Source organism: Falco peregrinus, chromosome 12 (genome assembly GCF_023634155.1).
Source record: "Falco peregrinus isolate bFalPer1 chromosome 12, bFalPer1.pri, whole genome shotgun sequence".
Taxonomy (NCBI): domain Eukaryota; kingdom Metazoa; phylum Chordata; class Aves; order Falconiformes; family Falconidae; genus Falco; species Falco peregrinus.
In genome coordinates this window covers 6,447,317-6,465,709 of record NC_073732.1, presented here as the reverse complement: position 1 = coordinate 6,465,709, position 18,393 = coordinate 6,447,317, and the positions used below count along the sequence as shown (strand labels likewise).

The 18,393-nt window shown below is 40.5% G+C and overlaps 1 protein-coding gene across 1 annotated transcript in view; it reads left to right on the top strand.

Annotated features, from left to right (window-relative positions):
- CAB39 (calcium binding protein 39) overlaps positions 1–6,361 on the top strand; it is a 42,274-nt gene extending 35,913 nt beyond the window's left edge. The window contains exons 5-9 of the mRNA XM_055817215.1: positions 449–617; positions 1,351–1,410; positions 2,047–2,112; positions 2,924–3,067; positions 3,933–6,361. Coding sequence (XP_055673190.1) covers positions 449–617; positions 1,351–1,410; positions 2,047–2,112; positions 2,924–3,067; positions 3,933–4,121 — 628 coding nt within the window. The 3' untranslated portion in view covers positions 4,122–6,361. The remainder of the gene's footprint in view (positions 1–448; positions 618–1,350; positions 1,411–2,046; positions 2,113–2,923; positions 3,068–3,932) is intronic.
- Positions 6,362–18,393: the final 12,032 nt, after the last annotated feature.

Sequence of the window (18,393 nt, the reverse complement as noted above, 5' to 3'; positions counted from 1 at the left end):
ATTTATGTCCGGTATTATTAACTCTTCATGCTCATATAATGGATAGCTTTATGTGAATTGCTGTCGTGTGTAAGCAAACAGCTTTCAAGACAGAAATCACTCCTTGCTTTTCCAGATGTCTGCAATCCCCCCAATATGAAAAAAGAGAACTGATTTTGAGTATGAAGAATATATTTTTTTATTTAGTCTTGTTTCTTGGTTTGTGAAGGTCATTTGTATTGGCTATAATTTGGCGTTTAACTGGCAATGATTTCAGTAATATTTTGTAGAAATATTTAGAAGGGCAGTTTAGTGCAGAAGTAAGTACCTGTAATTTTCTGAATTTCTGTTTACTTGGTAGCACTGAGAACTGTAATTGGCAATGTGGTGTTGCAGTGCTAGCTTGTGAAAATATTATACAGAATCTTTGATTTGTCTTTTTTTTTTTTTTTTTTTTCTTCCCCAATAGGTACGAATCTCCAGAAATTGCTCTAAATTGTGGAATAATGCTTAGAGAATGCATCAGGCATGAACCACTTGCTAAAATAATCTTGTGGTCAGAACAATTCTATGATTTCTTCAGATACGTGGAAATGTCAACATTTGACATTGCTTCGGATGCATTTGCCACATTCAAGGTAATTTACACACGGTACTTGAGTTGTTATTTCTGTAGTTCTTGGCTGTGTGAACCCAGATGATACGCGTTATGTTCTTGGACAAAACAAGCCTGGGGCAGGCAATAGGACTGATGCAGATGGGTAGGCTTGACACTTTTCTTCCTTATTTCTCAGAAAGCAAGACATACCTTTAAAAATATATAGTATGTTGCCAAACTTAGTTCAGAAAGCAAGATTTAGACTGTCATGAATTAGCTGAGTAAGTGTGCACTTTTATTCTAGGGGCTTTTATATCTGCCTCCAGCTCCTCAAGTGAGCAAACGTTTTTGTTCTGTTATGAATCTGAGTATATTTGATGCTGACGCTTTGCCTGGGAAAATTCTTTGTTGTCCTAAAACAACCAGTTATCGGACTATAAGCATAATATTTACCAGTACTAAATAGTGAGTCTTAACCTTGGTTGTGTATAGTTTTGTGCAGAGCATAGCCTTGATCCATAAATGGCATTTATTAGTGATAATTCCACAGGCTATTTGCCTGTAGGATTTAACATAACACATCACAGACCTTTCTAAAGTGGCGCCAAGATCCTTAGCGCAGTGTTCAGGTAACTGCATTCATGTCCTGAATACCTGTGTTTAATAAAATAGCAAAATTTTCTATTAGATGTCTTATGTGTACTGTTTAATGAGGATGTATATGTACTGCTTAAATATTTTAGTGATAATACTGGTTTTGTGCTTTTTTACAGGATTTGCTTACAAGACACAAGTTGCTAAGTGCAGAATTTTTGGAACAACATTATGATAGGGTGAGCAGATACATTTTAATATTGAGAATTTTCTAGTGCTGTGTATGTTACTGGAAGAAAGCAGTATTTTCATTCCTTGTTTAGTTTTGTTTTTGGACATTTACACACAATATTAAACCAACTAAACTTACAGTCATTTCTGCCAAGCAGTAAAATTAAGGTCAAGACCTTATTTTTGAATGCGGAAATCTGTAAAAACAAGAGAAGGCAGCAGCAATCTGTTCTGTGAAAACTGGGTGTGATATTTCCACTAGAGGGAACCCTTTCCTTGTCTGTCTTCTGTCTGTATTAACCTGTAACATCCAAAGGATACAGGATAGCCCTCCTCCACCTGCTGAGGAATCCTGAAATTAATGAACAGTGTTCAGTTCCAGGAGCTGTTATAGTTTGAGAAATAATGAGGTAACGACTTCCACCACGCTGCAATCTAAACATAAAGGCTTCTAAAAGAGTAATTTTTTTTTTTAAGCGTATACAGTGTTTTAATAGTAGTGACTTCCAGGAACCTACATAGATTTCAGGTTTTGTTTACGTTTTTGTTACGGATTTGCATCTCCTCCAAACTATTATTATAACAAACTGGAAGAAGAGTGTGTATGACACTTGGAATAACCCTTCTCTTTATTCTGTGTTTAGTTCTTCAGTGAATATGAGAAGTTACTTCATTCAGAAAATTATGTGACAAAGAGACAGTCACTTAAGGTAAGGCAATTTTACTTTCTTCTTAAATGCAAAGTTAGATAATTCCTTTCATTTCAAGGTGGGTTGACTTTAATTGAAATGGCTTCAGTAACTGCCTTGGATGGTGTGTTTGTTTTAATTTTTCATATGTTTTAAATCTTGGGATCAGCTACTCTTCTTTAATGTCCAGCACATACCAAGTCATTTCCCTCCCTATGCAGAAATGGCTGTATGCAAGTATGTTTATTTTTGTTGGTTTTTCCTTCAACAAATCAGGACACAAATAATTTAATATAGATTCACCTGATATGTGACTAGAGCAGTGCTAACCTTACAATCAAGTAGGTAAGAAATAATGAGCATAAATATAATACGTAACATAAATATAAAACTTGTAGCAAGGGCGGTACTTGTGGGGAACACCCTTTTACTCCCTTCTGGACAAAGAAGGTAGCAAAAGAAGTGTTAAGTATTTCTCATTGGAAGTACTAACTTTTTTTTGTAACACATTCTTATTAGTGGTGTATAGCTTCTGTAGAAATGAAAAAAACCCCAAAGAAATCATGGGGAAAAAAGAATGAAAGACTTCCCTTTCAATTCCAGTTTATAACAAGGAGTGAACAAAAGGTGATTTTTTTCACTTTTTGAGAAATAGGAGAAACTGAATCATTGAAATGAGAGGACAATGCACCCTGCACTTAGAAACTCAGGACATTTGAGTTCTATTGTTACTGTATTTACACACCAGTGTGTTTGAAAGCACTTATGAAAAAGTTATTTCTTATGTCCAGTGTCAGTCATTTTTTAATTCGGTCTTGTTCTCCACTTTCAGCTTCTTGGTGAATTGTTATTGGACAGACACAACTTCACAATTATGACGAAGTACATCAGTAAACCTGAAAATCTCAAACTAATGATGAATCTTCTACGAGACAAGAGTCGTAACATTCAGTTTGAGGCCTTTCATGTGTTTAAGGTGTGTTTAAAAAAAAAACACAATAAAACAAACAACAAAAGAACCCCAACAGAAGTTGTTTAATTGAGTAAACTACTTAGCTGGGCCTAAATGGAACTTATCTTAATGTCTGCAAAGTGGTTAAATGAAGAGAGAGCAAATGTTTGTCTCTATTATGAACCATCTTTACAAGTAGCTATCTTTGTATCTTTTGAAAACTATTTTAGAAACCACTTAGGGACTTTCGTATGATTGTCAGTGTGATCTCTCAGAAAATTTTGGAAATAAGAAAAGTGAAGTGCAGTAAGATAAGGAGGAACGCATGATTTCATGTGAAATCATGAAGCATCCTGGTCTTCAGAAGTGTTCTCATCATGCTGCGTGATCTATGAAGGACAGCAGTATTTTAGTCGTCACCTAAATTTCAAAGCCTAAATTATAATTTGCAAATTATAAGAGATATCTTATGACTTTGCAGCATACAAGCAAATAGCTAAGAGCTTGGAGGTACAGCTTGAGGTATGAAAGTTTTCAGTGAACTTTTATGAAACTGCATTTGCTACAGAATTAAACTGTGCATTTGCTACAGAATTTAACTGTGAGGTGTCTTCAGCGGTTTCTGCAGAGAGTATTGTGGTTGGTCACCTCCCACAAATTTAATTTACTTTGGTACTGGTGTTCAGCTTCTATTCTAATAGAAATAAGGAGTAATTTTATTTTAAAACTTGCATTTACTCCATTATTTTTTCTGTAGAGATGCTAGGATATGGATTAATTAAAACATCATTTTAAGTTATTGTTATCACTGTTTTGTTGGCTAGGTTTGTTTTCTAACTTAGCCTTCTGTTTCCTACTCTTATGCTAAATGCCTTTTATTTTCTTGCAGGTGTTTGTAGCCAACCCTAACAAGACACAGCCTATATTAGACATCCTTCTAAAGAACCAGACCAAACTTATTGAGTTCCTCAGCAAGTTTCAGAATGACAGGACCGAGGATGAACAATTTAATGATGAGAAGACCTATTTAGTTAAACAGATCAGGGATTTGAAGAGACCAGCACAGCAAGAAGCTTAATCTCCAATAAACCCTTAAAATATTAAACCCAAATTCAGCATTTGCTGTTAGATATTCAGCATCAGGCACTCTTATCGATTCATGAGGAACATTACTGCTAATCTGCTGTTCAGTGAACGGTTTTTGTTTTTCTCTTTTCTTTTTTAGTCCAAGTTGAAAAACATAGCTGCTGCTTTCTTGCACAATGTGGACTTTCTTGATATTTGTGTCATTTCAGAATTCAAAGACACTGCTTGTATTAGGAGTCCTGAAAAAGAAAGATTCTAGGTTCGTGAAAGCAAACATATAGATACTAGTTTGGTTTAGGAGAGAAGGTATTAATGTAGTTAAGTAACAGGTTGCATGCTTGCAAATCTGAATAAATCTGTATGTTTGCACTTACCTTGTTTGAGATATGAGCACAATGTGACCTGTGCATACCTGGCACCATACTATAAGATTATATGCCTTGATTAAAAAAAAAAAAATGTGCAGTGCTTTATTTGTAATCAAAGGGGAAATGTATCTAAGATGTGAGCTTATTGGGATAAACAGTTGTCTTGCAAATAAACTGATATTGAAACTTAGCAACTTTTAAAAGAATGAAATCTCAAGGTTCATAAGGAAAATGTATATATGCCTTTCACTGCTTTATAGATTTTTTTTTTTTGACATGATTTGAATTTCCTGAGAATTGACTTGTAAACTTGGAAATATGTTCTAAGGGGTTTTGTTAATTTTACTTTAAAGGTATTTCAGACAGTAGACCTAGCAGTGACATTTTGCATTTCATTTCAACAATGCTTGCTGGTTTCTTTTGTATATAACTCCTAGGCTGCTCATTTCTTTAAAATATGATTTAATTTGTACAGCAGAGGAATGTTATTGTATTAGTCTGTAACTATTACCTAATATTGAGTTTTGCAAAATGAATGCTCATATGTAATTGAATACTTCAGATCACATGGAAATGCTGATTTAACAATCTTAAGTACTGCAGCATTAAAAGGAAAAAATACCAAACAAAATCTTTGTATTCACTTATCTAATGGGGTGCCATCAGTTAGGGTAGGCTGAAATAGAGAACTGGAACCCTTTATACTATGTTCTTACTGAATAATATTGGCCTTATTCAATTAAACTAGCATTGTGCTCACCAGCTCTGCAAATGGCAAAGATTATGCTAAATTAATATTGATTCCTCTTACTTCTGGGGAGCCTGCAGTGCATCATTTCTTTCTTACAGTAAATAACTCAGTACGGTAGTTGTGTAAGTGAATGATTTAATTCCCTTCGACGTCACGAAAAAAATTCATACTGTCCTAGGGTAACAAAATTATTTAATTTTGTTGATTTTGTTCTTTAATGCTGCAAACTATCAGTATTTATAAAAACAAACCCAACTGATTTTGCACCATGTTTTTGTTACTGTGACATACAAAAGGAATCTACTAAATATAGCTAAATGATGTTATTAAAATTGTATCTATCCATCGTATAGTAACGCTAAGATCACAATGAAGCAAACTTAATGGGTTGGAGTCTGGAAGTTGAAATTCTGCATGGCTGACTCTGATTGCGAACGCTATAGAAAATGTTTGTTGCTTCCTGTCCTCTTCCCAGTTAAAATACTTCGCAATCCAAGCTAATTTGAAGTCCTTCTCAAAAAAAAGTCAGATACCTCCAGAAAATTGAGTGTTTTCACTCAGTTGTTTAAAGTTGCTCTGAACGTTATAATTGGTCTTTCAGAGGTTCTTAATGTGTCCTTTGCAAACCGATTCATTTTGCCTACAGGAAAGAAAATAGCTTACTCTTACCGAAGATCACAGGCAAGCAGAATTGGCCGTGAGATGGTATTATAGTTCAGTACTAACAGTCTATTATATTTTGGTTTATCATAGCTGAGTGGAGGAAAACATTATTTGCCAAGTTACTCACCATAACATTTAAGGCTTCCTCTTTAGAAAAATGTAGACGTGCTGAAGATTTATATATGTAAAGAAGTGAAAACATTTGGACTGGGATAGAGGTTACTCTATATTAGGCATTGGAAACAATGGCTACGGTGACTTTTTTAGTATGTGGAAACATTTGAATGTTGGCTTTTGAAAAGAAGTTGTATTTAAATTAAAGCTCATTTGACGTGCTCTTCGTATTAAAAAACTTGTTCTGGAAGTGGTTTCTTATCTGCTTGAAGGCTTAAGGGTATTACTAAAGGTTATTTAAATGTGAGCTTTTTTTTTTTTTTTTTTTTTTTTTTTTTTTTTAAATAAGAGATGTATACAATTGTAATTCTACTTCCGTGGTATCATTTCATTTCTCCTGAGGAAAACGCATTTCTTATCCAAAAGATCTGGCTGGCCCCGTAATTTAAATTGAAATAAAATTTTGAAGAAAAGTGTGTGTTCTTTACTGTGTTACTGAAGAGGATGAGTTTCCTGTGGATGTGTATCTGCTCTCCCTTATTGCCTTAGAGGCATTCAGCTTTCTCCCTTTTAAAAGTGAAGTAATTTTAAATCATGAAAAACTCTAGCTTGCAAAACACATTTTAGGAATTAAGACAGAGAGCTGTATTAGAGATGTAATCAGTTTTAATTAATTGTTGGTATCCTCTCTTTTATAGCGTTATTAGCTGATTCCCTTCCTTTTTTGTGTGACCAAGGGCAAAAGGAGGAGGTGCCGTTTCCTGCATCATGTCTAGAGACGGGACCCCATAGGATAAGTGAAAGTGAATCCTTGATAATTTTTGGCTCTTCCCTTCTCTTTAAATTTCAGGAGCCAAAAGTGTGTGCAATTGCTAACTCTTTCCTTAGGAAATCTTATGGTCTGTTTGCCTTTGAAGCTGGCTGCCTCTGTCCAGTTTTCACAGGTAACACCCCGAGTGATGCAAGGTGCAGTCAGAAATGTGTGTTACATTTAAGAAAAAAAATTATGTTTTTAATGCAGATTCTTAGCATTGTTTTGTTTAGCAAAATTACTGAAAAATCTGATTTCCTGCTAGGAATGTACTTACCTTGCAGAAAAAAAAAAATGTTCTTTTATAGTTCCCGCTGGAGGCTACACCTGTTTGAGGTGTTAAACTGTTAGTATTTTTCTCTTCCGACAGTAAGATCACAGGTTACAAGGGGAAGGAGTAATTTATACTTGTAGTACAACAAATTGCAGATTTTAGTTACAAGAAGGTTACTGGGGTACTTGACTGGGTGTTCGGATGAAATGGCCCTGGTGGGAGGAGGCATGAGAAATGCGAGGAGCTGTTGCACTGACTTAAAATGTGTTTATCTACAGAGCTGATCAGCAGGACCTGCTGTAGGAGCTGCCATCTCTAGGAACCGGAGTAAAAGTTGCCCTTGGAGCCTGTGGGAACAGGTCATGGACAAAGTTACTTTCAGTAAGTTTGTTTTTGTTCGTATCCTGCCAAGTCATTCCTAGCAGGCAACTTCACCAGTTTTTCTGCTGCTGCTACCCTTTCCCCCTCCCCGCCTTTATTCTAGACCTTTGCTGACCACTTTGTTAAATAATTTTGCTGTCCATATTGCTTTCCCTTATGTGGCTGTTCTCTTGAGTTGATGCCATCTTGTATGGTGCAGTACCTTTATTTCCTGTCATCATTTTGTTTATTTTCATGATACGTCTGTACCCCTTTCTCCAAAGGCCATTTCACGTGATGTTTCTTTTAGCTTTTCAGCATATTATCATTCAAGTGGATGGTTAGTATCATAATGAGGAAAAAATAACCCTGCTCTTCTGTATGTTATCTCTTTCAACTTAATCTGAGCACATTGAGCTTGTGAAGGATTGTTTCCAGTGTATGTAATCTGTATTTACAAGTGTACCTGGGTAGGTCTAAGTTAAATATCACGTGACTGGAGGCAAGTCAAAATATCAAAAACCAAAAAGTACAGGAATAAGTTAAAAGGGAGGAGAGGGACACTTCAGTATGTTGCATTTTTTGAAGGAAATTTATGAGAAAAAAGACCTGTTCTGCTTCCTATTTCAAGAGATCTGTTGACTCTCCCTTCTGTATTTCAAAAACCACCAACCACAAGATCCTGAGTTACACAGCCAAATTATAGTTAGATTAAGTGTGTTGTATTCACAACAAAATACAAAGGCAAGCTCTTACTTAGTGGGCTTACACTGGAGATACTGGTTTATGCAACAAAAGGAAGGATGTTTTGTTTACTTGCTCAGAAATGCCATGTTCAGAACTGGCATTCCGTCACTTTTCATGGATGGACCCTTTATGCTAAAGGTTTCCATACCATAAATCACAGGAGTTTTCCAGCTGTGGTATGGGGCTGAGTGTAACTCCGGTACATGGGATCATGTGTCTGGAGGTGATGATGGAGGTTCCTGATAATGGTAACGCTAAAGGAGTGATCCGCAGGGCATGTTTGGAGTGAAGGAAGATAAACAATATGCTGTAATACAAAGATACAGTTTAGATATGTTTTAGTGGGGGTGGGTCTGTTTGGAAAAAAGTGATAAATATATATATGCTGCTTTTTATTGAAACAGCTATGTATGTAATATTTAAGATAAATTATTACAAAGGGAGTTAACCACTCTCCTTGCCTAAAATTAAATCAACAGTAGGTGTTTTTCCATTTCTTCCCCAGCAAATCCCTTATACTGAGCTGTCATGGAGGATCCTGTTACAGTTCTTCGTTTTGTGGCAGCCTTTGGAATGTCTCACATCCCACCATGAAGAAAGAGTGATAAAAATGTGAGTGTCACTTAACAAGGTTCTATTAAAACATACCAAACTGAGTTTAATATTGTTTAGTGTTATTTAGAGACTTGCAGGAGAGGATTAGGTTTGCATTTAATTTGAGCAAAAAACCAGAATAGAAGCTGTTTGGGAAAGTTTAAGAATGTTGTGTATTCCAACAATAAATAAGCCTTCATAACTATAATTTGAAGCATCTAAATAAGGCATGCAGTATGTGTAGTATAGTGTTTAAACAACTGAGGTGTGAGCAGGCCAAGTTTTCTCAGCTCTTTAATAGCCTCTACAGATTGTGTGGAATTAAAGGCAAATGTGTCACTAAGAGAAAATCAGACTGTATTGCAGACTTGTAGGCATCCAGACAGCTTGAGAAATAGAGTCTGGAGAGACTAAAAGGTGCAAAGGTTCACCTGGCTGTAAAAATTAGCTTGCAGCAGCTGAATTTCCTCATCTTTTTCTGTCTCTGGAATTAGAGTGCAGGGTTACGCCAGCTAATATCCAATTACATGAAAACAGCGTTTAAGAATTTACAGTAATACTACATTTTTTATGTATAATAAATGTATTTGCCCTAGAAATTGTTTAATGAAGTAGGAGAACGATTTCGCAAACAAAAGCAGCGCGTTGGCAGAGCTAGGTTCTTGTAACGTTTCTTCAGGCTGTTAGAACCATAGGGAAATCCTTTAGGCTTAACTTTGTGATGGTCCACATGCTTCGTGTTCGAAGAGCCCTTATGAAATACAGACATGCAGGTTAGGGTTGAATCTTGGCTGTAACTCACATTAGAGCAATATTGTAGAAAGAAAAAGATTCTGTATTGTAGAAAAAACAGATAAAGCAAACATAGCAGGAACAGTTACAGACTTACAGAGCAGCATAGGATGAGCTCATTGGAAGTTGTGAATAGCTTTTAAATATCTGTTAGTTAATTTAAAAGTTTAAATGGTTGGCCATACTTGGCTGTAGGCCACCAGAAAGTAATATAAGTAATATGGTACATGCTATATGACAGAATTGGAATGTTGGCTTCAGTTTTTCTAATATAGGAAACAGATATTTTACAAAGAACAAAGTGCAAAAGAGCTATGATGGGCAGTGGCTGAAAGTATACTTGTTTCTTGGTGTTAGTTGGGAAGCTGGAGCCCAGCTCTCCAATTTCTAATGCCAGTCTTCCCTTCTCTTGGGTATTCACCTGGTTTGGGTGAAACCTGCAAAGGTGGAAGGGGAGAGGCATGGTGACAAAAAAGAAATTATTAAAATATCAGGGGAAAGCACGTGTTCTCATTCCTTACTGCTACTTTGCAATTTTAAAATGTTTCCCCTTTATATCTTTGATATGAATATAAACTGAAGGGTAGTATGGGGTAATTTGAACTTCTGTACAGAAACTTGTAAAAGAGCATTGAGTTGTGAGTTCATTTCTTTTAGCTGAATGTTTTTTCTGAGCTATGTTTTGGTTTTGTTTTTTTTTTTTCTTTTGGCCTTGACTGTTGTAAATTAAATTTCCCTTGACTGTACCTTGTGCTTTTGGTAACTGGTAACACGTGACAGCTGTGCACAGGTAGTGTTAATGTTTGTAGTGTTCTCTAGTATAAGGTTCATAAGGGGAAAAGCTAGTAGGCTAAATTCATAAGTGCAGTAAGTTATTGACCATTTTAGACATCCCAGTTCCAAAAAGAAAGTCCTCCTTATCTTACTAATAAAGATGTGCAAAACCTAGGAATTGCTAATAATTGTATTGATGTTTATGTTGGCTGATGGCTCTTCAGGATGAGCAGTAAACCACAATTCAGTTTTGAAGAACACCTGCCAGGCAGGTAACACTCAAGGTGAAATATTCTTGTGTGGCTTGTGGTTTCAGCTCGCTGTCACCAGCTGTACCGGCTCTGCTGCCAGCTTTGGGCAGGAGGGAGTTGGCACTGCTGCCGGTACAGCTGCCCCTGGCTGCCGAGTCAGCTCTCTGCGAGTCTTCTGGCTGACCTGGCAGTTGCCTCATCCCCCAGACCTCTTTCCCATTAGATAAAATACTCCAGGAAAATGAATATGGAGAAGATAGGGCAATGAAGCAAAGGGTCAGAAAAGCTCCAGTTTTGGAGCCTTGTCGGTGTTCTTGTAACACAGCGCTGCAGTGTGAAGAGCAGTGTTGTGTTACCTGTCTTGGACTCGGATAATTGTGTTTAATCAGCCATGTGAGCTGAGCTGTTTCTGTTCTGGGTTTGTAAATCTTCCTTATCTCTTCAGAAGCAAGGAGTGGGAGCACCAGAACTCCCAAGTTCACAAAGGCTATTTTCTGCAGCTCTGCTTTGTTAGTTAATCCCTCTCTTACAGAGTTTGATTTTTCACTTAAAAGATCCCAATCCTCTTGGCAAATCACTTTGTTCCACTCTTGCACTTCCCTTCTGATATCTGCTATTTGTCTTCTGAGTCCTTTTTCCAAGGGGCTCTTACGGATATTTTGGGAAATGTTCTGTAATTGCTGAATCTCGTGTAAGTAGTGCAGTTATTTATGTCTAATGATTTTTTTCTGCAGTTGTAAAGAGTTTATCACCCAGTATGATTGCTGCAGGCAACATGTGGTTTCCTATAGGCCGCTCTTTGTATATCATTAGGAAATAGCAAACACGCAAAGTGAGAGTAGATTTAGTACAGCACATATGGGGCTCACAGCACTGTGTCAAGCACAGGAGAATTTGATGTGATGTGGAGATGGATGGGAGCAGCACTAGCATGTTTGACCACCATGATCTTTACTAATGGTTGAGGTGCCTCAGGTTTGGCATAGGGGTTGGTTGACCAGATAATGTTAGGAAGCCAGGTGCTACCAACACCCACACACAGCTGTGTGGGGCACGCAATACCTGGAGTTGATAACAGATTTATAAAGCACCCAGAATTTTACCTCTGCTTTCAAAATGCTGACCTGTTTGTATAAACCCGTATATTTGGGTTCCTAGCATCAGCAATGGGCTCTGTCAGTAAAGTGAGCTTTTGCAATCTTTCCTGTCACTTCTGTGCTGTAGGTAGGTGACTGGGACAGTCTCCTTCTGACCTCAAGCTAGCTGGCAAGGTGTTGGTACAGGTGAACCTTGCTCTCCAAAAAGTCAAACTGTATTTGCATCATCCTGTGACCAGACAGCAGTCTGCATTTAATCTTCTCAACTCAGCAAAGGAGATCAGATTTTTGATTTCCTCTTGTCTCAGTCCATCAGTCCTAAAAAGACTTTCTCTGCTGCAGCAGGTTTGATTTGCTGTGCCGCTGCCAGAAGTGACAGGTACGTATGCCCATAGTGCCCAGGTTCAGACTGACCCTTGCAATTTGCAGTCAGCATCAGTATTTTGACCAGATGCTGGTTCCCTCCACTGCTGTCTGTCTTACTCAGGATAAGAAAAGTCAATTGTAAATCAAGCGGTGTTTAAATTGGTACACCAAAGGGACAAATGAGCTCGAAACATTGCCTGGACATGGCTTTGTAGCTTAACATGAAGGCTGTTCTCAGGACTAGTCTGCAGCATCTCCTGGAGAGCACTGCACGATGATACTCGTGTCACTGTTTTGCACCATTTCCACATCTCTCCAACCTTATCCCCTAGCACAGTTTAGAGCTGTTTGAAGGCTGCTGGAAGTAATGGTGTCTGGAGCACTCTGCTGGAGTGAGGTCCTTCAGCCTGCAGCTGCTGAGCTTCTGGACATGTGTGGTCTGCTTCTGAGAGGTCAGCAATGTCTGCAGGTTTACATTCACTGTACGGGGAGGTTTTGCTTTATTTGGAGGGGAAAAAAATAAAAGTCCACAGATTGTGTCAAAAGTCCTGTGACAGCTAGGAGGCGAGTTTAATTTGATTGTCCTTATCTTACAGCGTGGCCTTTAACTCCAGGAGGCAGAAGGTACATGAGAAGGCATCTCCACCCAGATACGAGTACTGGCAGTTCTGATCTGAGGTTCTCCACACCTCAGAGAAACCCCTGCGCCAAAGTGGGCAGTTTCCTATCCCTTCTTGTCTCCACAACAGCAGAGGGTGCAGAAGCAGGTCTGGGCCAGAAACTGGCTGCTCATGGTTGCATCAGTTTCAGGTTTTGGATCTGTCTTCCTTGATGTTTCTGTGCATATTGTGGTCTGATCCAGAGCCCAGTGAAATGTAAAAGACGACTGTGGGTATCTTGGAGGGCTTTAGAGCTGGCCTGTAGGACAGTCCAGGCCTCAGGGCATTCTTGATCAGTACTCAGTGGGCAGAGGAGGGCCTCCTTTTAGCCAAGCGCAAGGGGTCACTTTTTTTTTATTTGGGTTTTTTTTTGTTTGTTTGTTTTTATTTATTTTTGTTTATAATGCAAAAAGAAACAAATGAAAGCCAACCCTTGAGAGCGTTCCCAAATGTAGCAGAAACTCTTGCTCTATAAGCACAGGACTGGAGGGAGTCTGCTTCCCAATGGATTTGTCTCCCATTCATGTTCCTTGTGACAGGCTTACAGGTAGGAAGCACCATGGGGTGGCCGCTGAGGCTCTGCGTGTGTGCATTGCTCGGTTTGCTGGTGCCAGGCGGAGTTTGTGCCTCTGAGGTGAAGGCAGCCAGCAGAGGAAGTGGGATGGAGAGGAGGAGATAGCTACAACCATTCCCAGTGTCGATGTGGAGCTGCTGAGTGGCACCAGCCAGCAGGGATGTTACTCTGGAGTGGGAGTCGGGGTACAAGGGGTGAAGGGATGGGAGCAGAGAGAAGATAGGAGAGATGAGGATGCTGTCTTCTCTGGTGGAGGAGGTGGTTCCAGCAGGGAGGAAAGGACATGGAGATGAAAATGCTAGCTCAGAAGGCATCTGGGGATTACTGAGAAGTGCCTCCTCCATTACTGGAAAACTTGTGCCTGGGTCCGTGTCTTGCAGGTGGAGATCCCTGCATGGGGCTGTTGTAACATTCTACCAGGCTTTGTAACTGGGGAGGATTATTTGAACACCACCACCTGTCCTGCAGGCACCTTTGATACTGGTGGCCACAGCTGTCAGAAATGAGGCAGTCGCACAGGGCCATCTGAAAAGCATAGTCACAGCCCTCGCATTGTCTGAGTCTGGGCTCTCTGGCTGGCCTGTCTTAGCTGAAAGTACCCAAAATTGATAAGGATCCTCTGGGGCATTCCACAGAACCACATAACCATTTGGGTAGTCCAGGCCAATTCAAAATTACGTATCGGTTTTGGATCCTCTTTACAAACCAACCTTCTAAAAAATTTTGTGGCAAAACCAACCTTTTTCCCCTCATGGAAAATTTCCATTTTCTCAGAAACAGAATTCTCTTTCAGATCTCCCCTATGGAAAATTCCCAGCCACCTCCAATTCTAAAACTTGATGCCAGAAAACATCTAGCAGGCGTTAGCAGAGGGTGACTTGGCATGTAACGTATCATTTAATCCTAACTAGGGCGACGTAGCCACATGAATTTGAGAACACAAGCAGGCGCTCAGCATCCCTAGCTCAACATGCAGTAGGCAGTCCACCAAAACCACCACATCAGCAGAACAGGGGAAAAGTTGTAATTTTTTCACTTTTGAAAGCTTAGTTCTACCCTGAGAAAGAAGCTGCTAAAATGTCATAAGATGCCCCGTATCTGCTTCCTCTTACTGACTTCTACATCTTCCCTTTACAAATAAGATGCCTTTTTGTGTTTTTAGCAGATAGTTTCACCATCAGCCAGTATGAGAGAGAAAAAGGATTCCTTCTCCTATTAGAAGTATGCTGGGGAGAAATTTATCGGCATGTTTGCAGGCACAGCAGACTTCAGTGTTGAAGTTCATTCTGTTGATGCACAAGTAAGTCTCTCCAGTTTTTCTCCCGCAGCTCCGCTGCTGCTTTTCCACTCAGAAAAGAGACCACCTGACTAAGAAAGTACTGTTCCCTTCAGCAGAAAAAGAATTTGGGATTCAAGCCTGTCTCAAAAGGTAACTTAAAGCCTATCTAGGGAAGCATTGCCCAATTTAGCACACATCCTGGGGAAAAAAAGCAGGCTTCTGGACAGAAGAAATGGCTTGGCAGTGCAAGACAATATCATGTTGGGAAGAGAAGAGGAGGGAGAAAAGCAGGTGAAGTGCTTCAAGATGAAGTAATGCTGAAGTGTCCTTCCATAGCGCGTTGATGGGTCTCTTGTTTTAGTCTGAACCATACAGGTTCATTTTTTAGGGCTGAGCTCAAGTGTCTCAAGCTCGTGTCCCAGACATGGACTTTAGTGTTATATTAAGCCTGTCCAGACGCTGGAGTACTTTTCATTCTCTAGCTTCAGTATAAACTGCTGGCTTGCCTGCTGGAGTGGCTCTGGTTCTGGTTTGGGTACATGGTGTCATGGCCAGCACTTGGACTTTAGCAGCAGTCCAGCGTTGCTCTGTCAGCACAGCTTAGGGATAGAACTTCTGTTTTGAAACATATGTGGATGCAAGTCAGCTTAAAGCATTTCTTGGAGCCTGGGAACAGGCCAGGCTGTTACACAGTCGCTGTCCTGCTGCTGCTCACTGAAAGTCCCAATAGCACAGGCGATCTGACTAGATTAGCAAACTGATTACTCCTTTTCCTTAAGGGGGACTTCTTCCAGACACACCTAGAGAGACTGGCTACAGACCAGATTGCAGTAAACATCCAGCCACCGACCTTCAATATAAATTGTCAAAGGCAACGCAAAAGGCATTTTATTTATCACTAATTGCACTTCAAGTATGAAGGACAGGTTTCCTCTGCCCAAAGATAGCTGTGAATTTATGGAGGGTGTTATTTTTCTCAAAGTTAAAATTAGCAATTTAAAGATGTTAATTTTTGCACTTTTAAAAATATTTGTTGGCAGCTGAACTAAATTTGGTTTAGTTTCGGTTTTGAATCTGCATATTTATTGACTTTCACCTGCAGCCTTGAGAATCAAATGCAGGATGGGCACTAACCAAATGTCCTTACCAGCGTGCCTCATCCTGACTTGTGCATGTCTTTTATGCAGTTTGCCTCAGAGCCTTCTGTTCAAGGCAAGACTTGCATTTTTAATGTAAAAGAGAAAAAAATCCTTTCAGAATGAGAAAGAATTACCAAAAAAAACCCTTTCATGTCCTCTGTGCATTACAAAAAGGGAAGAATAGTCCAAAGGTTCTGTGCCCCCTTCTTTTGAAGATCTTTTATGATTTGTTCCAGCAGTTCTATCCTGTTTTTTGGGTTTTCTCTGGTGTGAGCCTTCCCCACAAAGAAACAGATACGTAATGTTTCTCTTGTTTGTTATGTAAAATACGAAGCTTTATGCTACTGCCTTTCAGGTGCTGTCATGAGCTGCTCTTGCACTTTGAAACAACAGACAGAATCTTTCTGGCTTTTTGTGTTACTGCATCTTAGTTTTGAGGCAATAAAAGTGAAAGTCAAAATGATATGACAGTGTTTAGGACCCGTTTGATTTCTCACAATTACAGAGTTAGAAGCACTCAGCATTTCACTGCTCCTCCAGGAAAGACCAACCAAAGGCTTAATGAAGAAAGTCTTGTTTCTGGAGAGTTGAGCATGGTTGTAATCTCATAATGGTAAGATTTTCATCTGAGCAGCTGTTGGCAGTTCTGAAATGTTCGGTTAGCCTGATATCTCCTGCAAATATATAAATACATATTCCAAAGAAAAATGTAGAAAGTAATAGGAGGTTAAGTCATGCAGGGTGATATGCAAACCCCAAATGTTCCTTGTTTATCTTGTATCTTTGCACTGAGCGCAGTATTCCATGATGTCACCCGTGCTGAATATTTTCTCTAGTGAAGTGATGCATTTTAATTAAATTCACTGTTCAGTTATTCAAAGTTCAGTTATTCATTAAAGGCACCCAGCTGTCCAGAAAGACATGCTGACCTTGGGTATACAATCCTCTGAAGAGGGCTGTTAGGGGTGTGAACTAGAAAAATATTATTTCATGGAATTCACACATAAAAAGCCATGGAGAGTTTCTTCGTCAGTTAACTACAATAGATGCATACTCTTCACCTCTGCTAACGTGTCTGACAATTTCAAAGTGACACGGTTCCCTGACATCAGCAGATCGGGGTTTGCGTGTCCTTTGGTGTCTCTCTCACAGAATCCGGGCTTTGGTGCTGTTAGCTGGCTCTCACAGCCAGGGCTGAGCCGCAGCCCCCCGGCAGCTCCAGCCTCTCCTCTGACCGGGCTGGGAGCCCTTGGGCCTTCCTGGTTAGTGGCTCACCTCTGAAGGGTGTTTTCATGATGAAAGCAAGCAGATACAAAAGCTTTGCAAAATTCAGGCTGTATTTATCCACAACAGACAATGTACAGTTCTCAGCAAACAATAAAACTTCTATTCATTTTCCGTGCTCTTGTTTGCCAGTGCTCAAGTGTTCTCTGTATTGAGGTTGAACCTTTCAGGGCCCAGTAGCCCTCTGCCAGCAGATGTCTTCTTTCCTGAAACAGAGAGGCCCTGTTTTCTCCTAGCATCTTCTGCCCTTGTCTAGCCTCAGTGTAAAATATCCTTTGCTGTAGAAAATGTTTCTTATTTCTCTCATCTGCCCAAGGTTGCCCTCTCTGTGAATTCTGTCTTTTATCTTCTCGGATCCAGTGCTACTTTGATCTTGTTTTCCACTGCTGGTGTTATCCCATCGTCAGCCAGCGAGAGATGGACAAGAAAACTGGCTTTATCAGGAACAGAGTTATTCTTTTGTTCTCCAGAATGACGAAGGACTTGGCTTCTTATGGTCTTTGCTCAACCCGTGCATGGATAAAGAGGTAGAAGACAGCATGGTATTTACTCAGTGTAAGGAACACGGGGCAATAGGCAGTCAAAAGATAAGGAAGCAGACATAGAATCATAGAACATTTAGGTTGGAAAAGACCTTTGAGATCATCAGGTCTAACTGTTAACCCAACACTGCTAAGTCCACCACTAAACCCTGTCCCTAAGCATGGCATCTATGTGTTTTTTAAACATCTCCAGGGATGGTGATTCCACCACCTCCCTGGGCAGCCTGTGCCAATGCCTGACCACCCTTTTAGCAAAGAAATTTTTCCTGATCCCCAGTCTAAACTTCCCCTGGTGCAACCTGAGGCTGTTTCCTCTTGTCCTGTCACTTGTCCCCTGGGAGCAGAGCCCGCCCCGCCCCCCCCCCCCCACCTGCAGCCCCTGTCAGGCAGCCGTAGGGAGCCATACGGGCCCCCCTGAGCCTCCCCCTCCCCAGGCCGAACCCCCCCAGCTCCCTCAGCCGCCCCTCACAGCACTTGTGCTCTGGACCCTTCCCCAGCCCCGTTCCCGTCTCCGGACACGCTCCAGCCCCTCCATGTCCCTCTGGCCCTGAGGGGCCCAACCCTGAGCCCAGGAGTCAGGGGCGGCCGCACCGGTGCCGAGCGCAGGGGGACGGTCACTGCCCCGGCCCTGCTGGCCACACGGCCTGGGACACGAGCCAGGCCGCTGCTGGCCACCTTGGCCACCTGGGCACACGGGGGGCTCCGGCCCAGCCAGCCCCCCCAGGCCCTGTCCCGCCGGGCCCTTCCCAGCCCCCTGCCCCAGCCTGTAGCGCTGCCGGGGGCTGCTGTGCCCCACGGGCAGGGCCCGGCGCTGAGCCCTGTTGA